Raw genomic sequence first — 17487 nt, forward strand, 5'->3', positions numbered from 1 at the left:
ATCTGAAACATAATTGAAATTTAATGTCATCTTTGAATATGGATTCCAAAAATAAATTACCTGTGCACAGAATCCACCAACATATTAAAATATATATGACACCATGATTAAGTAGGCCACTTTCTGTGAAAGTAAAAGTGACTCTATCTATTAATAAAATCTGTTAATGAAACTGATCATATTAATAGGCTGAAAGAGAAAATGTGTCAACAATTTTTATAAATGAGGAAAGCATATTTGACAAATCTTATTCAAAAGCATTGTTGTATATGTAATTAACCACCAACATATTCAAATTTATAGCAACAAAAAGTGAAAAACAACTTTAAAGAAATAAGGGATGCTTTTGTAAATTTTATAAATCTAAACTCTGGATTACTAATCAGTCAGTAACAGTTATGATATAGTCAAATATTTCCTGATATGCAAACATGTTTATGAGATATTTCTAAATGAAAAACCATAGCATTCTTGGCTTTAGCACTATATACATACAATGTCCTTTTTATACATGAAAAATTATATATACATAGATCTAAATCAAAACATGGAAAGATAAATAATGATTATCTTTGTAGAGTGAAATGGCTTTTTTTGTTCCTTATGATAGTGTTTTGCTGTGTTTTAGTGATCTGCGTTGAGCCTATATTAATTTTAATATTACATTTTAAATGTTACAAAACAATGTTACAAATTTATAATTTTTTGCACTTTAATTCCTCAGGATCAAGACTCTCCCTGGCTTAAAATCTTCTTCATGATGGTAGCCAATAATGTGATAAGCCTAATCTTCTACCTTATATTTGCTAAAGCAGAAATTCAAGACTGGGCTAAAGAAACACAAAATACTTATCTCTGAAGGTAAGAAGTGATCCAATTAAGGGCAGATTTTGAAGCTGGGGATGCAGGAAACAGAGGAGCTAAAGATGGCCCCTGAGCAAACTGTGATGTTGCTGACTGAGATGGGAAAAAATAAGGGGTGCAGGTTTCGGGGAGAAGAGGGGGCCATATAAAGTCTGAAACTATTTGACATCCTGATGAGATGGCATGCAGCCCAGGGGATATACCGGTCTAGAATTCTTGAGAGATACTGGGGCTAGAGATATAAATTTGGGAGCCTAGGCCTCTCTAACATCTAAAGGTGAGGAAGAGAGGAGGATGCTTGCAAGGGAAACTGGGAAGGGCCTTTGGTGAAGTAGGAAAGACAGTTGAGGAATGTGGTGTCTAAGAAGAAAAGTGAAAAAGGTGGGAATGAGTACCTGTGGCAAATACTATCAAGGGGTCAAATTATATAAGGTCTGTGAATTTATTAATGTGTTTGGCAAGAGGTACTTCAAAGGCGATCCTGACTAGAGTGGTTTTCAAATGAATGATGGAGACAAAGCGTCCATTAAAGTTCAAAGGAGACTCTGATATTGTGCCTTTCTTCTCTAAACTCTGTCAGTGGTAAATAAATAAGTAGGAAAAATGTATTTTTGTAGAATTAGTTCAGCTAGTACACAAATAAGAATTGATAGATGTAGAAAATCCCCATTTTGCAAACCCCAGTGAATTAAGGGATCTAGGGTTGAGCATCAGTGGCTGATATCACAAAGAGAGACATAGAGACATTGTGTACATCCTTGTGAAAAAACGCACCACCACCAAGGTCTTGCTAAAAAGATCAAACTGAACGTGATCAAGCCTCAGGATACAGCTACTGTTTTGTAATGAATACAGAAAATAGAGAATATGTTGAACTAAATCCTAAGGATATCATCAGCAAATCTAAACTGTCTTATAATTGTCTTTAACAAATGAATTATAAGGAAAAAGAAGAGTGATGCAGGGGGAGTCTCTAGATTCAAAGAGACTTAAAAAACATACAAAATTTTTTTAAAAATGGCAAAACTAAAGTCTACAGTGATACATATGTGGGTAATAAATCTACAAAGACATGCACAGAAGACATTACACTAAATGTCAGGATAGTCATTACCTTTAGGGGGAGGGAGAGGTTGTGATTAGGAGAGACCACATGGAAAACTGCTGGGATCCTGGTGGTAGTCTGTTTTTCATATCCAAAATTATTATTAAAAGAGTGTTCATTGGGTGGAGACTTTAGGGTTCTCTATATCGAGTACCATGTCATCTTCAAATGGTGACAGTTTTACCTCTTCCCTTCTGATTTGGATACCTTTTATTTATTTTTCTTGTCTGATTGCTATGGCTAAGAAAGTGGAGACAGCAAGAATAGACAGCCCTATAAAGGAGAGCTGAGAAACGGCATGGTACAGCAGGGAGTTTTTTATATGTTTGTTGTTTTAGAATTAGATGTAATAGTATATAAACTGATGGTATAATCCAATAGTGAGGTTTCACAACGTTGGAAAGAAAATGCACATGCAGAATTAAACTACTTGATTTACCAGGACTCATGCATACTATGAGACTCAGGTTGAAGCAGCAGCTGAGGCCCTGTCCATAGGGAACTTAGAGAGCATGGTACAGAGGATGGAGGTGTGCCTCGGTGGGCACTTGCAGTAGCGCTCTCCTTGAAGACTGTGAGCTTCTGCAAGGTACAGCCTAATGGCTTCACCCACTGAAAATCATCCCAGGTCTTCACCCAGGTCCCCTCTTCCTCTCCCTAAAAAACCACCATGAGAGAGGCAGGCTGGTGAAGGGGCTCTGACCACTATGCACATGTGTACATCCACAGAAAAAGAAAGGGGAGCAATGCACCAGGCTGTAGAAGTCTGGAGAGTTCTGCCTTTCTTGGCCAGGAAGTGTTGCTGCTACTGATAGCAGCAATTTTATAGGCAAAGAAAGTATTTGTGCTCAAGTAAACTTTGATTACACAAATCATGTACATATTAAAAAATAGTGTGTATGATTCCTCGTTAAAAAAAAAAAAAAAAAAAAAGAAGTCCAGAGGTGATGAAATCCAAGCACAGTGCAGAGGCTGGCCTTGGATACAAACCCAGAGTTTACCTATAGTAGCTGAGAGAAAGTAGGGTTTATGGACACAGACTTGGTAGGTCAGCACATAGGTTGGCATTTTGTCTGTGCAATAAACAGTGAGGTTTTCACTTAAACTGTCCTCACTTCTTTTCATTCTTTTTTCTTTTTTTCTGTTCAGCGGCAGTGATTTCTCCTGCTCTGTCTTCCAGCTCACTGATCTGTTCCTCTGTATCATTTAGTCTACTATTGATTCCTTCTAGTATATTCTTCATTTCAGTTATTGTATTCTTCATCTCTGTTTGGTTGTTCTTTTATATTTTCTAACTCTTTGTTGAAAACTTCTAATTTCTCATTCTGTGCATCCATTCTTCTCCCGAGTTCTTTCATCATCTTTATGATCATTACTCTGAACTCTTTCTCAGGTAGATTGCCTATCTCCACTTCACTTAGTTCTTCTTCTGGGGTTTTATCTTGTTCCTTCATCTGGTCTTCTGCCACTTCATTTTGTCTCAGTTGCTATTAGTATTTTTATGTATGTAGTTGGTTAGTTATATTTCTCGACCTTGGAGAAGTGGCCTTCTGTAGGAGAAGTCCTATGCATTCTTGCAGCATACTCCTCTCTTGTCACCCAAGGTATAAGCTTTAGGGATTCCCCCTAAAAGGGCTGTGTGTTGTGGTCCTTCTGTTGTGGCAGTCTGACTATGTGGGTGGTCTGTCTTGGTTGGCCCCTGGCTCAGTTGGTTGCCAGGCCTTGCCTTGTGTGGATGCCGTTGCCTAGTAGGGCCTGGTCACAGGTGGCTGACTGCAGAGCCCTTCACAGGGCCCCAGGGTTAGTGCTGGCTCACTGGTGGGTGGAGTAAGGGTCCAGAAGGCTCCAGTGCTGTTCCCCCCCGCCATTGGTGGGTGAAGCCAGGTCCTAGTGTTAGTGCTGGACTACTGGCAGGCAGAGCCAGGTCCTGGAGTCTGGCTGCAGGGCCCAGGGATCCCAGAGCTGCTTTCAGATTGCTGGGGGAAGGGGTGGGGCTCCTGACACAGTTGCATATGAGGTCTTTCATGTTCCTGTGTTGTCCTGCTAGTGGGCAGGGCTGGGGCCCAGCTGGTCCCAGGGTAGGGTGTGGCCTGCTACGAGTGTGCTGTGTGGCGCTCAGGCTGTGGGACTGTGGTTTTCTTGTGTCTGGTGTCTGCCCCCTGGTGGGTGAGGCTGGTCTGGAAGCTAGTGCAGGCTTCCTGGAGGGCAGGGTCAGTGCCTGCCCACTGGTGGGAGGAGCTGGGTCTTGGTCTTCTGGTGGGCAGGGCTGTGTGTAGACGCCATGTCTAGAGGCAGCTGTGGGCTCAGGAAGTTTTTAGGCAGCCTGTCTGCTGATGGATGGGGTTGTGTCCCCACCCAGTTAGTTGTTTGGTCTGAGGCATCCAGCATTCCAGACTGTTGGGTGGGGCCAGGTCTTGGTGCTAACAAGCCAGAGAGAGGATCCCACACAGTGGCACCCGCCAGCATCAGTGGCTCCCAAATATGTATGCCACCAGTGTCTGTGTCCCCAGGGTGAGCCACAGCTGCCCCTCACCTCTCCAGGAGACTCTCCAAGACCAGCAGGTAAGTCTGGCCCGGGCTTGTATCAAATTACTGCTTGTGCCCTGGGTCCTGGTGCGTGTGAGGTTTTGTGTGCATCCCTTAAGAGTGAAGCCGTGAAGCCTCTATTTCCCACAGTCCATTGGGACTCCTGAAATTAAGACCCACAGGCCTTCAAAGCCAAATGCTCTGGGGGCTTGTCTTCCTGGTGTAGGACCCCCAGGCTGGGGAGCCTGATGTGGGGCTCAGAACTCTCCTATGGGGAAACCTCTGTACTATAATTATTCTCCAGTTTGTGGGTTGCCCACCTGAGCATATAGGACTTGATTACATTGTGAGTCCTCCCCTCCTACCCATCTCATTGTGGTTCTTCTTTCTGCCTTTAGTTGTAGATCTTTTTCTGATAGGTTTCAGTCATTTTCCTAGATGATTATTCTGCAAGTAGTGATTCTGATGTGTTTGTGAGAGGAGGTGAGCTCAGGGTCTTTCTACTCCCACATCTTGGCCAATCGCCAAGGTTTTTACTTAAGAGACAGGAGTTGAGAGAAATGGAAAGAAAAGGAATCCACATTGGAAAAGGGTAAAATTACCATTATGAGTTGATGATATGATTGTTTACCTAGAAAATATAACTGGGTTGGCTGGAAAGCTACAGAAACAATAAGTGCACACAGTAAGTTTCCTGACTAACCTATTAATACAGAAAAATTTTTTCATGTTAAAAAATAACTAGTTAGCAAATTTATTGAAAGAAATGATCCAAATGATGGTTGGAGGGAAATCTGATGTAATCAATCAAAAATTTACTTGACTCAGTTTGCCAGCACCAAGAAATTTCCAAAATGGTGCCACTCACAAAAATTCACCAGGATGCATTTATGCTCAAGATTGCTGATTAGAAATGACAAAAATCTGGATCTGGAATTAAACATGTCTACCAATGGCGTCTTCGTTAATAAATTTTGTAAGTGAATGGAATATAACCAGCAGCTGAAAAATATAGGATCTCATACAAATATTTTAATATAGAAATTACTGAGGCCATTGCTATGAATAAGCACATAACAACACTAGGAAATATTCCATAGGTGTTAGCAAAAGTTTGTCTTCTATTTCCAAGGTACAGAGTTGGGCACAGCTATGGAAGCAATCACACTACTTTATTCAGACCCTATAAATCTTACTTGTTTCTATATATTTGACCTATTTAAATACTAAAAGTTATACTAAAGTTTTCCATGATTGTTATTTCTATTCATTTCTGTTTATTTCCAAGCAGTCATTATTGAATATTCTGATGTTGTATTATAATTTCAAAAAGATTTTGACAAGTATATCTTAATTGAAAATTTAATTTTGATTTTGTAAAGTTATCAGCCTTTTCCATTTTATGATTTTTACTCAATTGACTTTCTGATATTGATATTGCATCCTCAAATTTTATGCGTGTGCGTGCTTGTTTTAGATTCCCAGGAATACTTTTTCATAGCCTTTAAATTCCGCCTTTCTGAGTCATTTCATTTAGTATGTGTTTCTTACAAAGGGTATATAGTTGGGTTCAAAAATTTCACCCATTCCAAGACTTGTCTCCTATGTTAGCTGAGTTTAACCCAACTGCATTCATTATGTTTACAAATATACTTCATTTTCTGTCATTTTATTTTATATTCCCTTTAAAAAAATGTCCTCCTCCTCCTGCCCCCTTGCCTGCTTCTAGTAATTTGTAAGGTTTATGGAATATTGTAAGTTTGGGTTGTGCTTACACTCTAATGAAATCTTTGAAAATGTGTTCATTTTCCATTACCATGCTACGTTCTTTTCCTGCCTTCTTTTCCTTCCAAAATATTTAACATATTCGACTTTTCTAATTACTTTTCTCTGGCTAGGACCGATTCTCCCTGAGCTTGTAATTCCCCAAGCATGGTTTGGGTAGAATTTTCTCAGTTCTCCTGTTTACCTGGTCGCTGTTTCCATCTTCCCATCAGGCTGCAGCTGGAGGTCTGGGAGTTTGAATCCACTTTTCAGACCCTAGGCAAGAGGACAGCTCAGGGAACACCAGCCCGGGTAACGGGGTAGTTCCGCAGATGTTTTCCTTAGCTTTGCTTTTTGTTTTGACGTGCTGATGGTTGTTTCTTCAGTCATCTGCGTCTTCAGGTCTGTCAGCCATAATCAACGGTATTTTTCCCTGTCAGTCAAACTGACACACTGTTGCAAAGGTGATCAATCCCAACTTCCCATCTTTATTTAAGAAATTGGGGGAAAACAAGAAAGAGCTGAGTCACAGCCGCGTGTTTCTCCTCCAGCCCAGAAGCCATTGCCAAAGGACCTGGGACACCAGAATTGCAAGGGTCCACCTGGTTCCCAGATGCCCTGGCCCTGGGGCATTACCCTCTCTTACTTCCAGAGGAATGTACCAAACTTTTGAGTCTGGTAGGCATCGTGAGTTGATTTCCGATGTCGCTTTTTCATTTGATCCCCATTGTTTTGAATTTAGCAAATAGTCCTTGTTGTTTTTGACATGGTGTAGTGCTCTAGTCTTTGTAATTTTCTGATTTTGCTTCTTTGAATTTATTTCAGTGGGTTCCAGATATAGTAGTTGTGTAAAGGGACGTACATTCTGCCTGTGAAAGTTCGTTTAGAGCAAGGCTTCTCAACTTTTTTGTGATGGACCTCAATTCACAATATAATGCCCAGAACTCCAAAGGAGAAAGATTATAGTGAAATAGTTATCAAGATATTTTAAAAACATGTTTATGATCATATATATGCTCCTTTATTAATTCATTAAATAATGAGAACTAATTACAGGTCTAATAGAACCATTGTAATTTCAAAACAGTGTTGAGCAAAACAGCATATTTTGTGATATTGGTAATAACTGTAATGACATAAGAAGATATCTGTGATTTCTTATGGTGTCAGTCATCAGTACCGCTAATATTACTGCGGTTTGTTGCCTACATTCATAATAGATAGAAATGTTCAATTTCAGCCAGAGGTTGGGGATATAAAGATATAATTTTTTTCTATAAAGTTCACAGATCCCACATTAAGAACCCCTGCTTTCTAATATTCAACCAGATAAAAAAATACTTTTAAAGCATTTTTATAAGTGCTGAGAAGTGAGCTACATCGTCAGGACTTCTATTCCTAAAGGAGCTTTATGTTTTGTTGTGTGTGGTAGGGTGTGTGGGGAGGGGGGTACAGGGAGAGAAGATGAATGATATCTATAGTTTAAAAGTTAAGACAATTCCAGGTACTAATAGCCCATAAAGAACATGAAAGAGGGTAACATCATAGAGAGAGTCCACGAGAGCTGCTTTAGTTGCAGATATAGGACGTGACATTCGTGTTGAGACTTCAGTGATGAGAAGGAGAGCCTCATGACAATCAGGGGAAAGAGTGCTCCGAGCATCAAAAATAACCAAGGGAAGGACCTAGAGATGGGAATGAGCTCAGTCTACCTAAGAGGGAGAGCAGAGGGCAGTGTGGTTGGAATCTAGTGAGTGACGGGAAGTGAGATTGGGAACTAGTTAAGGGCCAGATCCTATAGAGCTTGAAGATCATGGTAAGAGCTTGGTCTGAATGTAATTCTATTTATAATTGGATCAATTAAATGCTTTTGAGGAGGGAGGTGACTTGCCTAATTAATGCTGTATAGAGATCCTCTGGCTACCTTCTAGAAAAGGGTCTCTAGGAAAACAAGAGTGGAGGGAGGGAGGCAGGCTGTTTCAGAAGTTCATGTCAAAGATGTTCACGCTGTGGGCTAAGATGGAGGCAGAGGGAATGGTGAGAAGCAGTTAGATGTAGACTCTGCAGGTAGAGCTGGGCAGATATGGCAGGGAGATTATGGATTGTGCAGGAGAGAGAAGAAACAAGGATGGGACCTAGATTTTGGTTTTAACAACTAAATGAATAAGGAAGTACATTACACAGAGCTCTCAGCATTTCATTCATGGTTTGTTGTCATACTTGCCTTTGCCACCTAACTGTTTTCCATAGCGGCAGTACCATTTTACATTTCCACAAGCAATGTGTGGCGGTTCCAATTCTCTGCATCCTTGCATTTCTTATTTCCTGTTTTGTTGTTTTATTATAGCCATCTTATTGGGTTTGAAGTGGTTATGATATGTGTTTCTCTAATGATTTCTTTTTAACATCTTTATTGGAGTATAATTGCTTTACAATGGTGTGTTAGTTTCTGCTGTATAACAAAGTGAATCAGCTATATACATATAGCCCAATATCCCCTCCATCTTGCATCTCCCTCCCACCCTCCCTATCCCACCCCTCTAGGTGGTCACAAAGCACCCAGCTGATCTCCCTGTGCTATGTGGCTGCTTCCCACTAGCTTTCTATTTTACATCTGGGAGTGTATATATGTAAATGCCACTCTCTCACTTTGTCCCAGCTTACCCTTCCTCCTCCTCATGTCCTCAAGTCCATTCTCTATGTCTGTGTCTTTATTCCTGTCCTGTCTCTAGGTTCTTCAAACCTTTTTTTTTTTTCTTTTTAGACTCCATATATATGTGTTAGCATACGGTATTTGTTTTTCTCTTTCTGACTTACTTCACTCTGTGTGACAGACTCTAGGTCCATCCACCTCACTACAAACAATTCAATTTCATTTCTTTTTATGGCTGAGTAATATTGCATTGTATATATGTGCCACATCTTCTTTATCCATTCATCTGTTGATGGACACTTAGGTTGCTTCCATGTCCTGACTATTGTAAATAGAACTGCAATGAACATTGTGGTACATGACTCTTTTTGAATTATGGTTTTCTCAGGGTATATGCCCAGTAGTGGGATTGCTGGGTCACATGGTAGTTCTACTGTTAGTTTTTTAAGGAACCTCCATACTGTTCTCCATAGTGGCTGTATCAATTTACATTCCCACCAAAAGTGCTTTTCTCCACACCTTCTCCAGCATTTATTGTTTGTAGATTTTTTGATGATGGCCATTCTGACTGGTGTGAGGTGATACCTCATTGTAGTTTAGATTTGCATTTCTCTAATGATTAGTGACATTGAGCATCCTTTCATGTGTTTGTTGGCAATCTGTATATCTTCTTTGGAGAAATGTCTATTTAAGTTTTCTGCCCATCTTTGGATTTGGTTGTTTGTTTTTTTGATATTGAGCTGCATGAGCTGCTTGTAAATTTTGGAGATTAATCCTTTGTCAGTTGCTTCATTTGCAAATATTCCTCCCATTCTGAGGGTTGTCTTTTCATCTTGTTTATGGTTTCCTTTGCTGTGCAAAAGCTTTTAAGTTTCATTAGGTCCCATTTGTTTATTTTTGTTTGTATTTCCATTTCTCTAGGAGGTGGGTCAAAAAGGATCTTGCCGTGATTTATGTCATAGAGTGTTCTGCCTATGTTTTCTTCTAAGAGTTTGATAGTGTCTGGCCTTATATTTAGGTCTTTAATCCATTTTAAGTTTAATTTTGTGTATGGTGTTAGGGAGTGTTCTAATTTCATTCTTTTACATGTAGCTGTCCAGTTTTCCCAGCACCACTTATTGAAGAGTCTGTCTTTTCTCCGTTGTATAGTCAGGCCTCCTTTATCAAAAATAAGGTGATCATAGGTGCATGGGTTTATCTCTGCGCTTTCTATCCTGTTGATCTATATTGATCTATATTTCTGTTTTTGTGCCAGTATCATACTGTCTTGATTACTGTAACTTTGTAGTATAGTCTGAAGTCAGGGAGCCTGATTCCTCCAGCTCCGTTTTTCTATCTCAAGATTGCTTTGGCTATTCAGGGTCTTTTGTGTTTCCATACAAATTGTGAAATTTTTTGTTCTAGTTCTGTGAAAAATGCCATTGGTAGTTTGATAGGGATTGCATTGAATCTGTAGATTGCTTTGGGTATTATAGGCATTTTCACAGTGTTGATTCTTCCAATCCGAGAACATGGTATATCTCTCCATCTGTTTGTATCATCTTTAATTTCTTTCATCAGTGTCTTATAGTTTTCTGCATACAGGTCTTTTGTCTCCCTAAGTAGGTTTATTCCTAGGTATTTTATTCCTTTTTTGCAATGGTAAATGGGAGTGTTTCCTTAATTTCTCTTTCAGATTTTTCATCATTAGTGTATAGGAATGCAAGAGATTTCTGTGCATTAATTTTGTATCCTGCTACTTTACCAAATTCATTGATTAGCTCTAGTAGTTTTCTGGTGGCATCTTTAGGATTCTCTATGTATAGTATCAGTTCATCTGTAAACAGTGACAGCTTTACTTCTTCTTTTCTGATTTGGATTCCTTTTATTTCTTTGTCTTCTCTGATTGCTGTTGCTAAAACTTCCAAAACTATGTTGAATAATAGTGATGAGAGTGGACAAACTTGTCTTGTTCCTGATCTTAGAGGAAATGGTTTCAGTTTTTCACCATTGAGAACAATGTTGGCTGTGGGTTTGTCATATATGGGCTTTATTATGTTGAGGTAAGTTCCCTCCATGCCTAGTTTCTGGAGGGTTTTTATCATAAATGGGTGTTGTTGAAAGCTTTTTCTGCATCTATTGAGATGATCACATGATTTTTCTCCTTCAGTTTGTTAATATGGTTTATCACATTGATTGATTTTCATATATTGAAGAATCCTTGCATTCCTGGGATAAATCTCACTTGATCATGGTGTATGATCCTTTTAATGTGCTGCTGGATTCTGTTTGCTAGTATTTTGTTGAGGATTTTGCATCTATGTTCATCAGTGATATTGGCCTGTAGTTTTCTTTCTTTGTGATATCTTTGTCTGGTTTTGGTATCAGGGTGATGGTGGCCTCGTAGAATGAGTTTGGGAGTGTTCCTCCCTCTGCTATATTTTGGAAGAGTTTGAGAAGGATAGGTGTTATCTCTTCTTTAAATGTTTGATAGAATTCACCTGTGAAGCCATCTGGTCCTGGGCTTTTGTTTGGTGGAAAATTTTTAATCACAGTCTCAATTTCAGTGTTTGTGATTGGTCTGTTTATATTTTCTATTTCTTCCTGGTTCAGTCTCGGAAGGTTGTGCTTTTCTAAGAATTTGCCCGTTTCTTCCAGGTTGTCCAATTTATTGGCATATAGTTGCTTGTAGTAATCTCTCATGATCCTTTGTATTTCTGCAGCGTCAGTGTTGCTTCTCCTTTTTCACTTCTAATTCTATTGATTTGAGTCTTCTCCCTTTTTTTCTTGATGAGTCTGGCTAATGGTTTATCAATTTTGTTTATCTTCTCAAAGAACCAGCTTTTAGTTTTATTGATCTTTGCTATTGTTTCTTTCATGTCTTTTTCATTTATATCTGATCTGATCTTTATGATTTTCTTTCCTTCTGCTAACTTTGGGGGGGTTTTTTTGTTGTTGTTCTTCTTTCTCTAATTGCTTTAGGTGTAAGGTTAGGTTTTTTATTTGAGATGTTTCTTGTTTCTTGAGGTAGGATTGTATTGCTATAAACTTCCCTCTTAGAACTGCTTTTGCTGCATCCCATAGGTTTTGGATCATTGTGTTTTCATTGTCATTTGTTTCTAGGTATTTTTTCTATTTTGTCTTTGATTTCTTCAGTGGTCTCTTGGTTATTTAGTAGTGTATTGTTCAGCCTCCATGTGTTTGTATTTTTTACAGATTTTTTTTCCTGTAATTGGTATCTAGTCTCATAGCATTGTGATCGGAAAAGACTTGATATGATTTCAATTTTCTTAAATTTACCAAGGCTTGATTTGTGACCCAAGCTATGATCTATCCTGGAGAATGTTCCATGAGCACTTGAAAAGAAAATTTATTCTGTTGTTTTTGGATGGAATGTCCTATAAATATCAATTAACTCCATCTTGTTTAATGTGTCATTTAAAGCTTGTGTTTCTTTCTTTATTTTCATTTTGGATGATCTGTGCATTGGTGAAAGTGGGGTGTTAAAGTCCCCTACTATGATTGTGTTAATGTTGATTTCCCTTTTTATGGCTGTTAGCATTTGCCTTATGTATTGAGGTGCTCCTATGTTGGGTGCATAAATATTTACAATTGTTATATCTTCTTCTTGGATTAATCCCTTGATCATTATGTAGTAGTGTCTTTCTTTGTCTCTTGTAATAGTCTTTATTCTATATTCTGTCTGATATGAGAATTGCTACTCCAGCTTTCTTCTGATTTCCATTTGCATGGAATATCTTTTTCCATCCCCTCACTTTCAGTCTGTATGTGTCCCTAGGTCTGAAGTGGGTCTCTTGTAGACAGCATATATATGGGTCTTGTTCTTGTATCCATTCAGCCAGTCTATGTCTTTTGGTTGGAGCATTTAATGCATTTACATTTAAGGTAACTATTGATATGTATGTTCCTATGACCATTTTCTTAATTGTTTTGGGTTTGTTATTGTAGGTTTTTTCTTCTCTTGTGTTTCCTGCCTAGAGAAGTTCCTTTAGCATTTGTTGTAAAGCTGATTTGGTGGTGCTGAATTCTCTTAGCTTTTGCTTGTCTGTTAAGGTTTTAATTTCTCCATCAAATCTGAATGAGATCCTTGCTGGGTAGAGTAATCTTGCTTGTAGGTTTTCCCCTTTCATCACTTTAAATATGTCCTGCCACTCCCTTCTGGCTTGCAGAGTTTCTGCTGAAAGATCAGCTGTTAACCTTATGGGGATTCCCTTGTATGTTATTTGTTGCTTTTCCCTTGCTGCTTTTAATATTTTTTTCTTTGTATTTAATTTTTGATAGTTTGATTAATATGTGTCTTGACGTGTTTCTCCTTGGATTTATCCTGTATGGGACTCTCTGTGCTTCCTGGACTTGATTAACTATTTCCTTTCCCATATTAGGGAAGTTTTCAACTATAATCTCTTCAAATATTTTCTCAGTCCCTTTCTTTTTCTCTTCTTCTTCTGGGACCCCTATAATTCGAATGTTGGTGTGTTTAATGTTGTCCCAGAGGTCTCTGAGACTGCCCTCAATTCTTTTCACTCTTTTTTCTTTATTCTGCTCTGTGATAGTTATTTCCACTATTTTATCTTCCAGGTCACTTATCCGTTCTTCTGCCTCTGTTATTCTGCTATTGATTCCTTCTAGAGAATTTTTAATTTCATTTATTGTATTGTTCACCATTGTTTGTTTGCTCTTTAGTTTTTCTAGGTCCTTGTTAAAAGTTTCTTGCATTTTCTCCATCCTCTTTCCAAGATTTTGGATCATCTTTACTATCATTATTCTGAATTCTTTTTCAGGTAGACTGCCTATTTCCTCTTCACTTGTTTGGTCTGGTGGGTTTTTACTTTGCTCCTTCATCTGCTGTGCATTTCTCTGTCTTCTCATTTTGTTTAACTTACTGTCTTTGGGGTCTCCTTTTCACAGGCTGCAGGTTTGTACTTTCCATTGTTTTTGGTGTCTGCCTCCAGTGGGTAAGGTTCGTTCAGTGGGTTGTGTAGGTTTTCTGGTGGAGTGGACTGGTGCCTGTGTTCTGGTGGATGAGGCTGGATCTTGTCTTTCTGGTGGGCAGGACCACATCCAGTTGTGTGTTTTGGGGTGTCTGTGAACTTATTATGATTTAAGCAGCCTCTCTGCTAATGGGTTGGGTTTTGTTCCTGTCTTGCTAGTTGTTTGGCATGGGGTGTCCAGCACTGGAGGTTGCTGGTCGTTGAGTGGAGCTGGGTCTTAGCATTGAGATGGAGATCTCTGGGAGAGCTCTCGCCGATTGATATTACATGGGGCCAGGAGGTCACTGGTGCTCCATTTTTCTGAACTCGGCTCTCCCACTTCAGAGGCTCAGGCCTGATACCCAGCCGGAGCACCAAGACCCTGTCAGCCACACAGCATACCTCCTCACTGAGCCCAGGAATGGCTGATCTCTGCTAGGTGACCTGATGCGAGTTGTCCTGATGCCTCTCTTACCCAAACTCAGAAGCAGAGCACCACTTGGATGAGCACAGGAAGGAAAGTCCAAGCTCTGACCTTTGCTGAGGCCTTCACAGCAAGGCCTGGGGCCTGGGCGTTGCCGGTTCAGAAGTGACTCATTTTAATACACTCTGGCCTAAAGTTTCAGCTGGTCTCTAGAAAGGGAACAAAAAACACCGCCTCCCTAATGATTAATGATGGTGAGCATTTTTTCATTGCATATTGGTCATTTTTATATCTTGTTCAAAAAAATGTTTATTCAAGCTTTGCCCATTTTTTAAATGGGTTGTTTGTCTTTTTGTTGTTGAGTTTATGTATTCTATATATAAGACCCTTATCAGATATGTGACTTGCACATAGTTTCTCCCATTCAGAGGTTGTCTTTTCACCTTCTTGATAGTGTTCTTTGCCACACAAAGGTTTTTAATATTTATGAAGACTACTTTATCAAATTTTTCTTTTGTTGCTTATGCTTTTGGTGTTATATCTAAGAAACCATTGCCAAGTCTGAGGCTGTGAAGAATTTACACCTATGTTCTCTTCAAAGAAGTTTATTGTTTTAGCTCTTACATTTAGATCTTTGATCTATTTTGATCTATTTTAATTTTTGTAAATTGTGTGAACTAAAGGTCCAGATTCATTCTTTAGAATGTAGCTATCCAGTTATCCCAGGACAATTTGTTTAAAAGACTATTCTTTCCCCATTGAATGGTCTTGGCATGTTTGTCAAAAATCAGTTGACCATAGACACTTTGGTTTATTTCTGGACTCTTAATTCGATACCACTGGTCTATATATTTATCCTCATGCTAGTACAACTCTGTCTTGATTACTGTTGCTTTGTAGAGAGCTTTGAAGTGTGAGTCCTCCAACTTGGTTCTTCTTTTTCAAGAATGTTTTGGCTATTCTGGGTCCCTTGCAATTCTGTATTAATTTTGGAATCAACTTGTCAATTTCCACAGAGAAATTGCTGGGATTCTGATAGAAATTGCATTAAATCTATGGATCAATTTCAGGAGTTCTGCCATTTTAACAGTATTGAAGTCTTCCACTCCATGAACATCGATTCTTTTCATTCATTTAAATCTTCTCTCATTTCTTTCAACAATGTTTTATACTTTTCAGAGTATAAGTCTTACATTTCTATTGTTAATTTTATTCCTAAATTTATTCTTTTTTATGCTACTTTAAATGAAATTAGTTTAATTTTTGGATTGTCCATTGCAAGTATATAGAAATATGACTGATTTATGTATATTAATCTTGTATCCTGAAACCTTGCTGAACTCATTTATTAGTTCAAATAGTTTTTTAGTGGTTCTTTACAATTTCTATATAGAAGATTATGCCATCTGTGAATATAGTTTTATTTCTTCTCTTCCAGCCTAGGTACCTTTTATTTCTTTTTCTTTCCTAGATGCCCTGCCTAGAACCTCTACTAGGATGTTGAATAGAAACGGCAAGAGTGGACATCCTTGTCTTGTTCTTGATCTTATAGGGAAAACACACATTTTAAAATTTTTTCAAAGCCTTTCTCTAACTCCACTCTCCTGAGGCTTTTACTTTTATGTAATCCTAAATTGTTTTAGAACCATATGACTTTTTAAAAATCACATCCTGAGCAATATCTGTGAGGTACCCTAACGCCTCACGTTGGAATTTCATGTCTGTTATATATGGCCACCTACAGCAAGTCTTCAATGTAACATCATCATACGCCCTGTTACAGAATTAGTCACCATAAATTTGGCCAAATACAGGCCATCCTAGAAAAGAGGAAACAGAGAAATCTTTATTTCTTCCGATGGACTATGTGCACTTAAAGCAGTGACATTTTGGTGAGAGATGTCAACGTTTTTCTCAGTCTTGGGTGAAATACCTGTGTTGCATAGCATTTTCCCTCCTGTGGATAAAACGCATCATGGTTGCTTACGTTAAAGGAATGTTTATATTCATTTAACACGTAGAAACACATGTGGGGGTACTTACTGGTAGTTATTAGGCAACGTAAGTAACTGTTTCTACTGGGAAACCCAGAAAACGTCTGTTTGTATGAATGGCATGTTTTAGTGTGCCTTCCTCATCATTGCCCCAGATAGGCTCCTGTATTGATACCCAAATTAAGCACCTTGGCCACTTCCCCTTTTTGGGTTTTGGAGAACATTACATCAGATGAGTTGATCTGGACACCTGCTAACCGGTGAAGCTGGGTTTCAGTCCAGTTTTCCAGATAGCACTGTCCCAGTTGCCACAGGTTTTGGTAGCTTGTTCTTTGAAAGGACTGGAAATGCTTCTGAGCAGAACCAGAGTGTGTGGTTGGTGGAGGATCACAAAAAGAAGTTTCATTTTCATTTTCTTAGTAACAAATAGTTACAAAGAATGGGAATTTGGTCAAGTACAAAAAGTGTGCCTTGTGAATGCTGTGGATAAAATGTATTCCTATTAGGGAGAGCAGCAATATCAAACTACCTGAGTCCCAAACCCCAGGAGGGTGCAGTGTTTTTATTTTCAGGATACAGCATAGGTATAGAGCAAATGGTGGATGGTTTCATACCACGTGCTTGGACCTAGCAAGATATTGGAATTGTTCAGACCTCTTACTCAGAGACTTTTGAGAGTAGGAACGAGTAAGGAGGATAAAATTGCACCATTTTTATGTCAAGAGATGAGAAGTGTAACAAATGCTTAGGATAAACTAATTGGGACAAAGAAAACAACTTGAAAAAATATACTAACCCAGACTATTCCTTCAAACTGTTGTAAAGCTTTCTTATATCCACTGGGTATCAGGACTCAGTGACATTTATGTGTGCCTTTTTCTTTCTCTACAAAACTTAGTGTAAAACAGAGCACTAGGAGAGCCTGGGACTGAACTCCTTATTGAGGGGGAGAGGGACCAGCACACAAGCTGGGACTGAGGGGCAGTCACCAGCCCAAGGAAGAAGATGGCATGGAGATTCCTAGGAGGCCAGTCCCCACCCCCACCCCCTGCCACCACGCACACCCTGTGAGCATCTCTTTTGTCCATGTATTGTTTGTAACAAGTAACACATCTGAATTTTAAATTGGTGTTTATTTGTCTTCCGCTCTGCATTAGTTGCCTTATAAATGATTGTTAAATAAACTG

The 17487-nt window shown here is 38.9% G+C and overlaps 1 protein-coding gene across 4 annotated transcripts in view; it reads left to right on the top strand.

The window, feature by feature from the left end:
* SLC17A1 (solute carrier family 17 member 1) overlaps positions 1–17487 on the top strand; it is a 75059-nt gene that overhangs the window by 55205 nt on the left and 2367 nt on the right. For all 4 annotated transcript variants that reach the window (XM_068557442.1, XM_068557440.1, XM_068557441.1 and 1 more), the window contains one exon: positions 725–861. In XM_068557442.1, the coding sequence (XP_068413543.1) occupies positions 725–859 (135 nt within the window). In that variant the 3' untranslated portion in view covers positions 860–861. The remainder of the gene's footprint in view (positions 1–724; positions 862–17487) is intronic.

Source organism: Eschrichtius robustus, chromosome 12 (assembly GCF_028021215.1).
Source record: "Eschrichtius robustus isolate mEscRob2 chromosome 12, mEscRob2.pri, whole genome shotgun sequence".
In the NCBI taxonomy this organism is placed as follows: Eukaryota; Metazoa; Chordata; class Mammalia; order Artiodactyla; family Eschrichtiidae; genus Eschrichtius; species Eschrichtius robustus.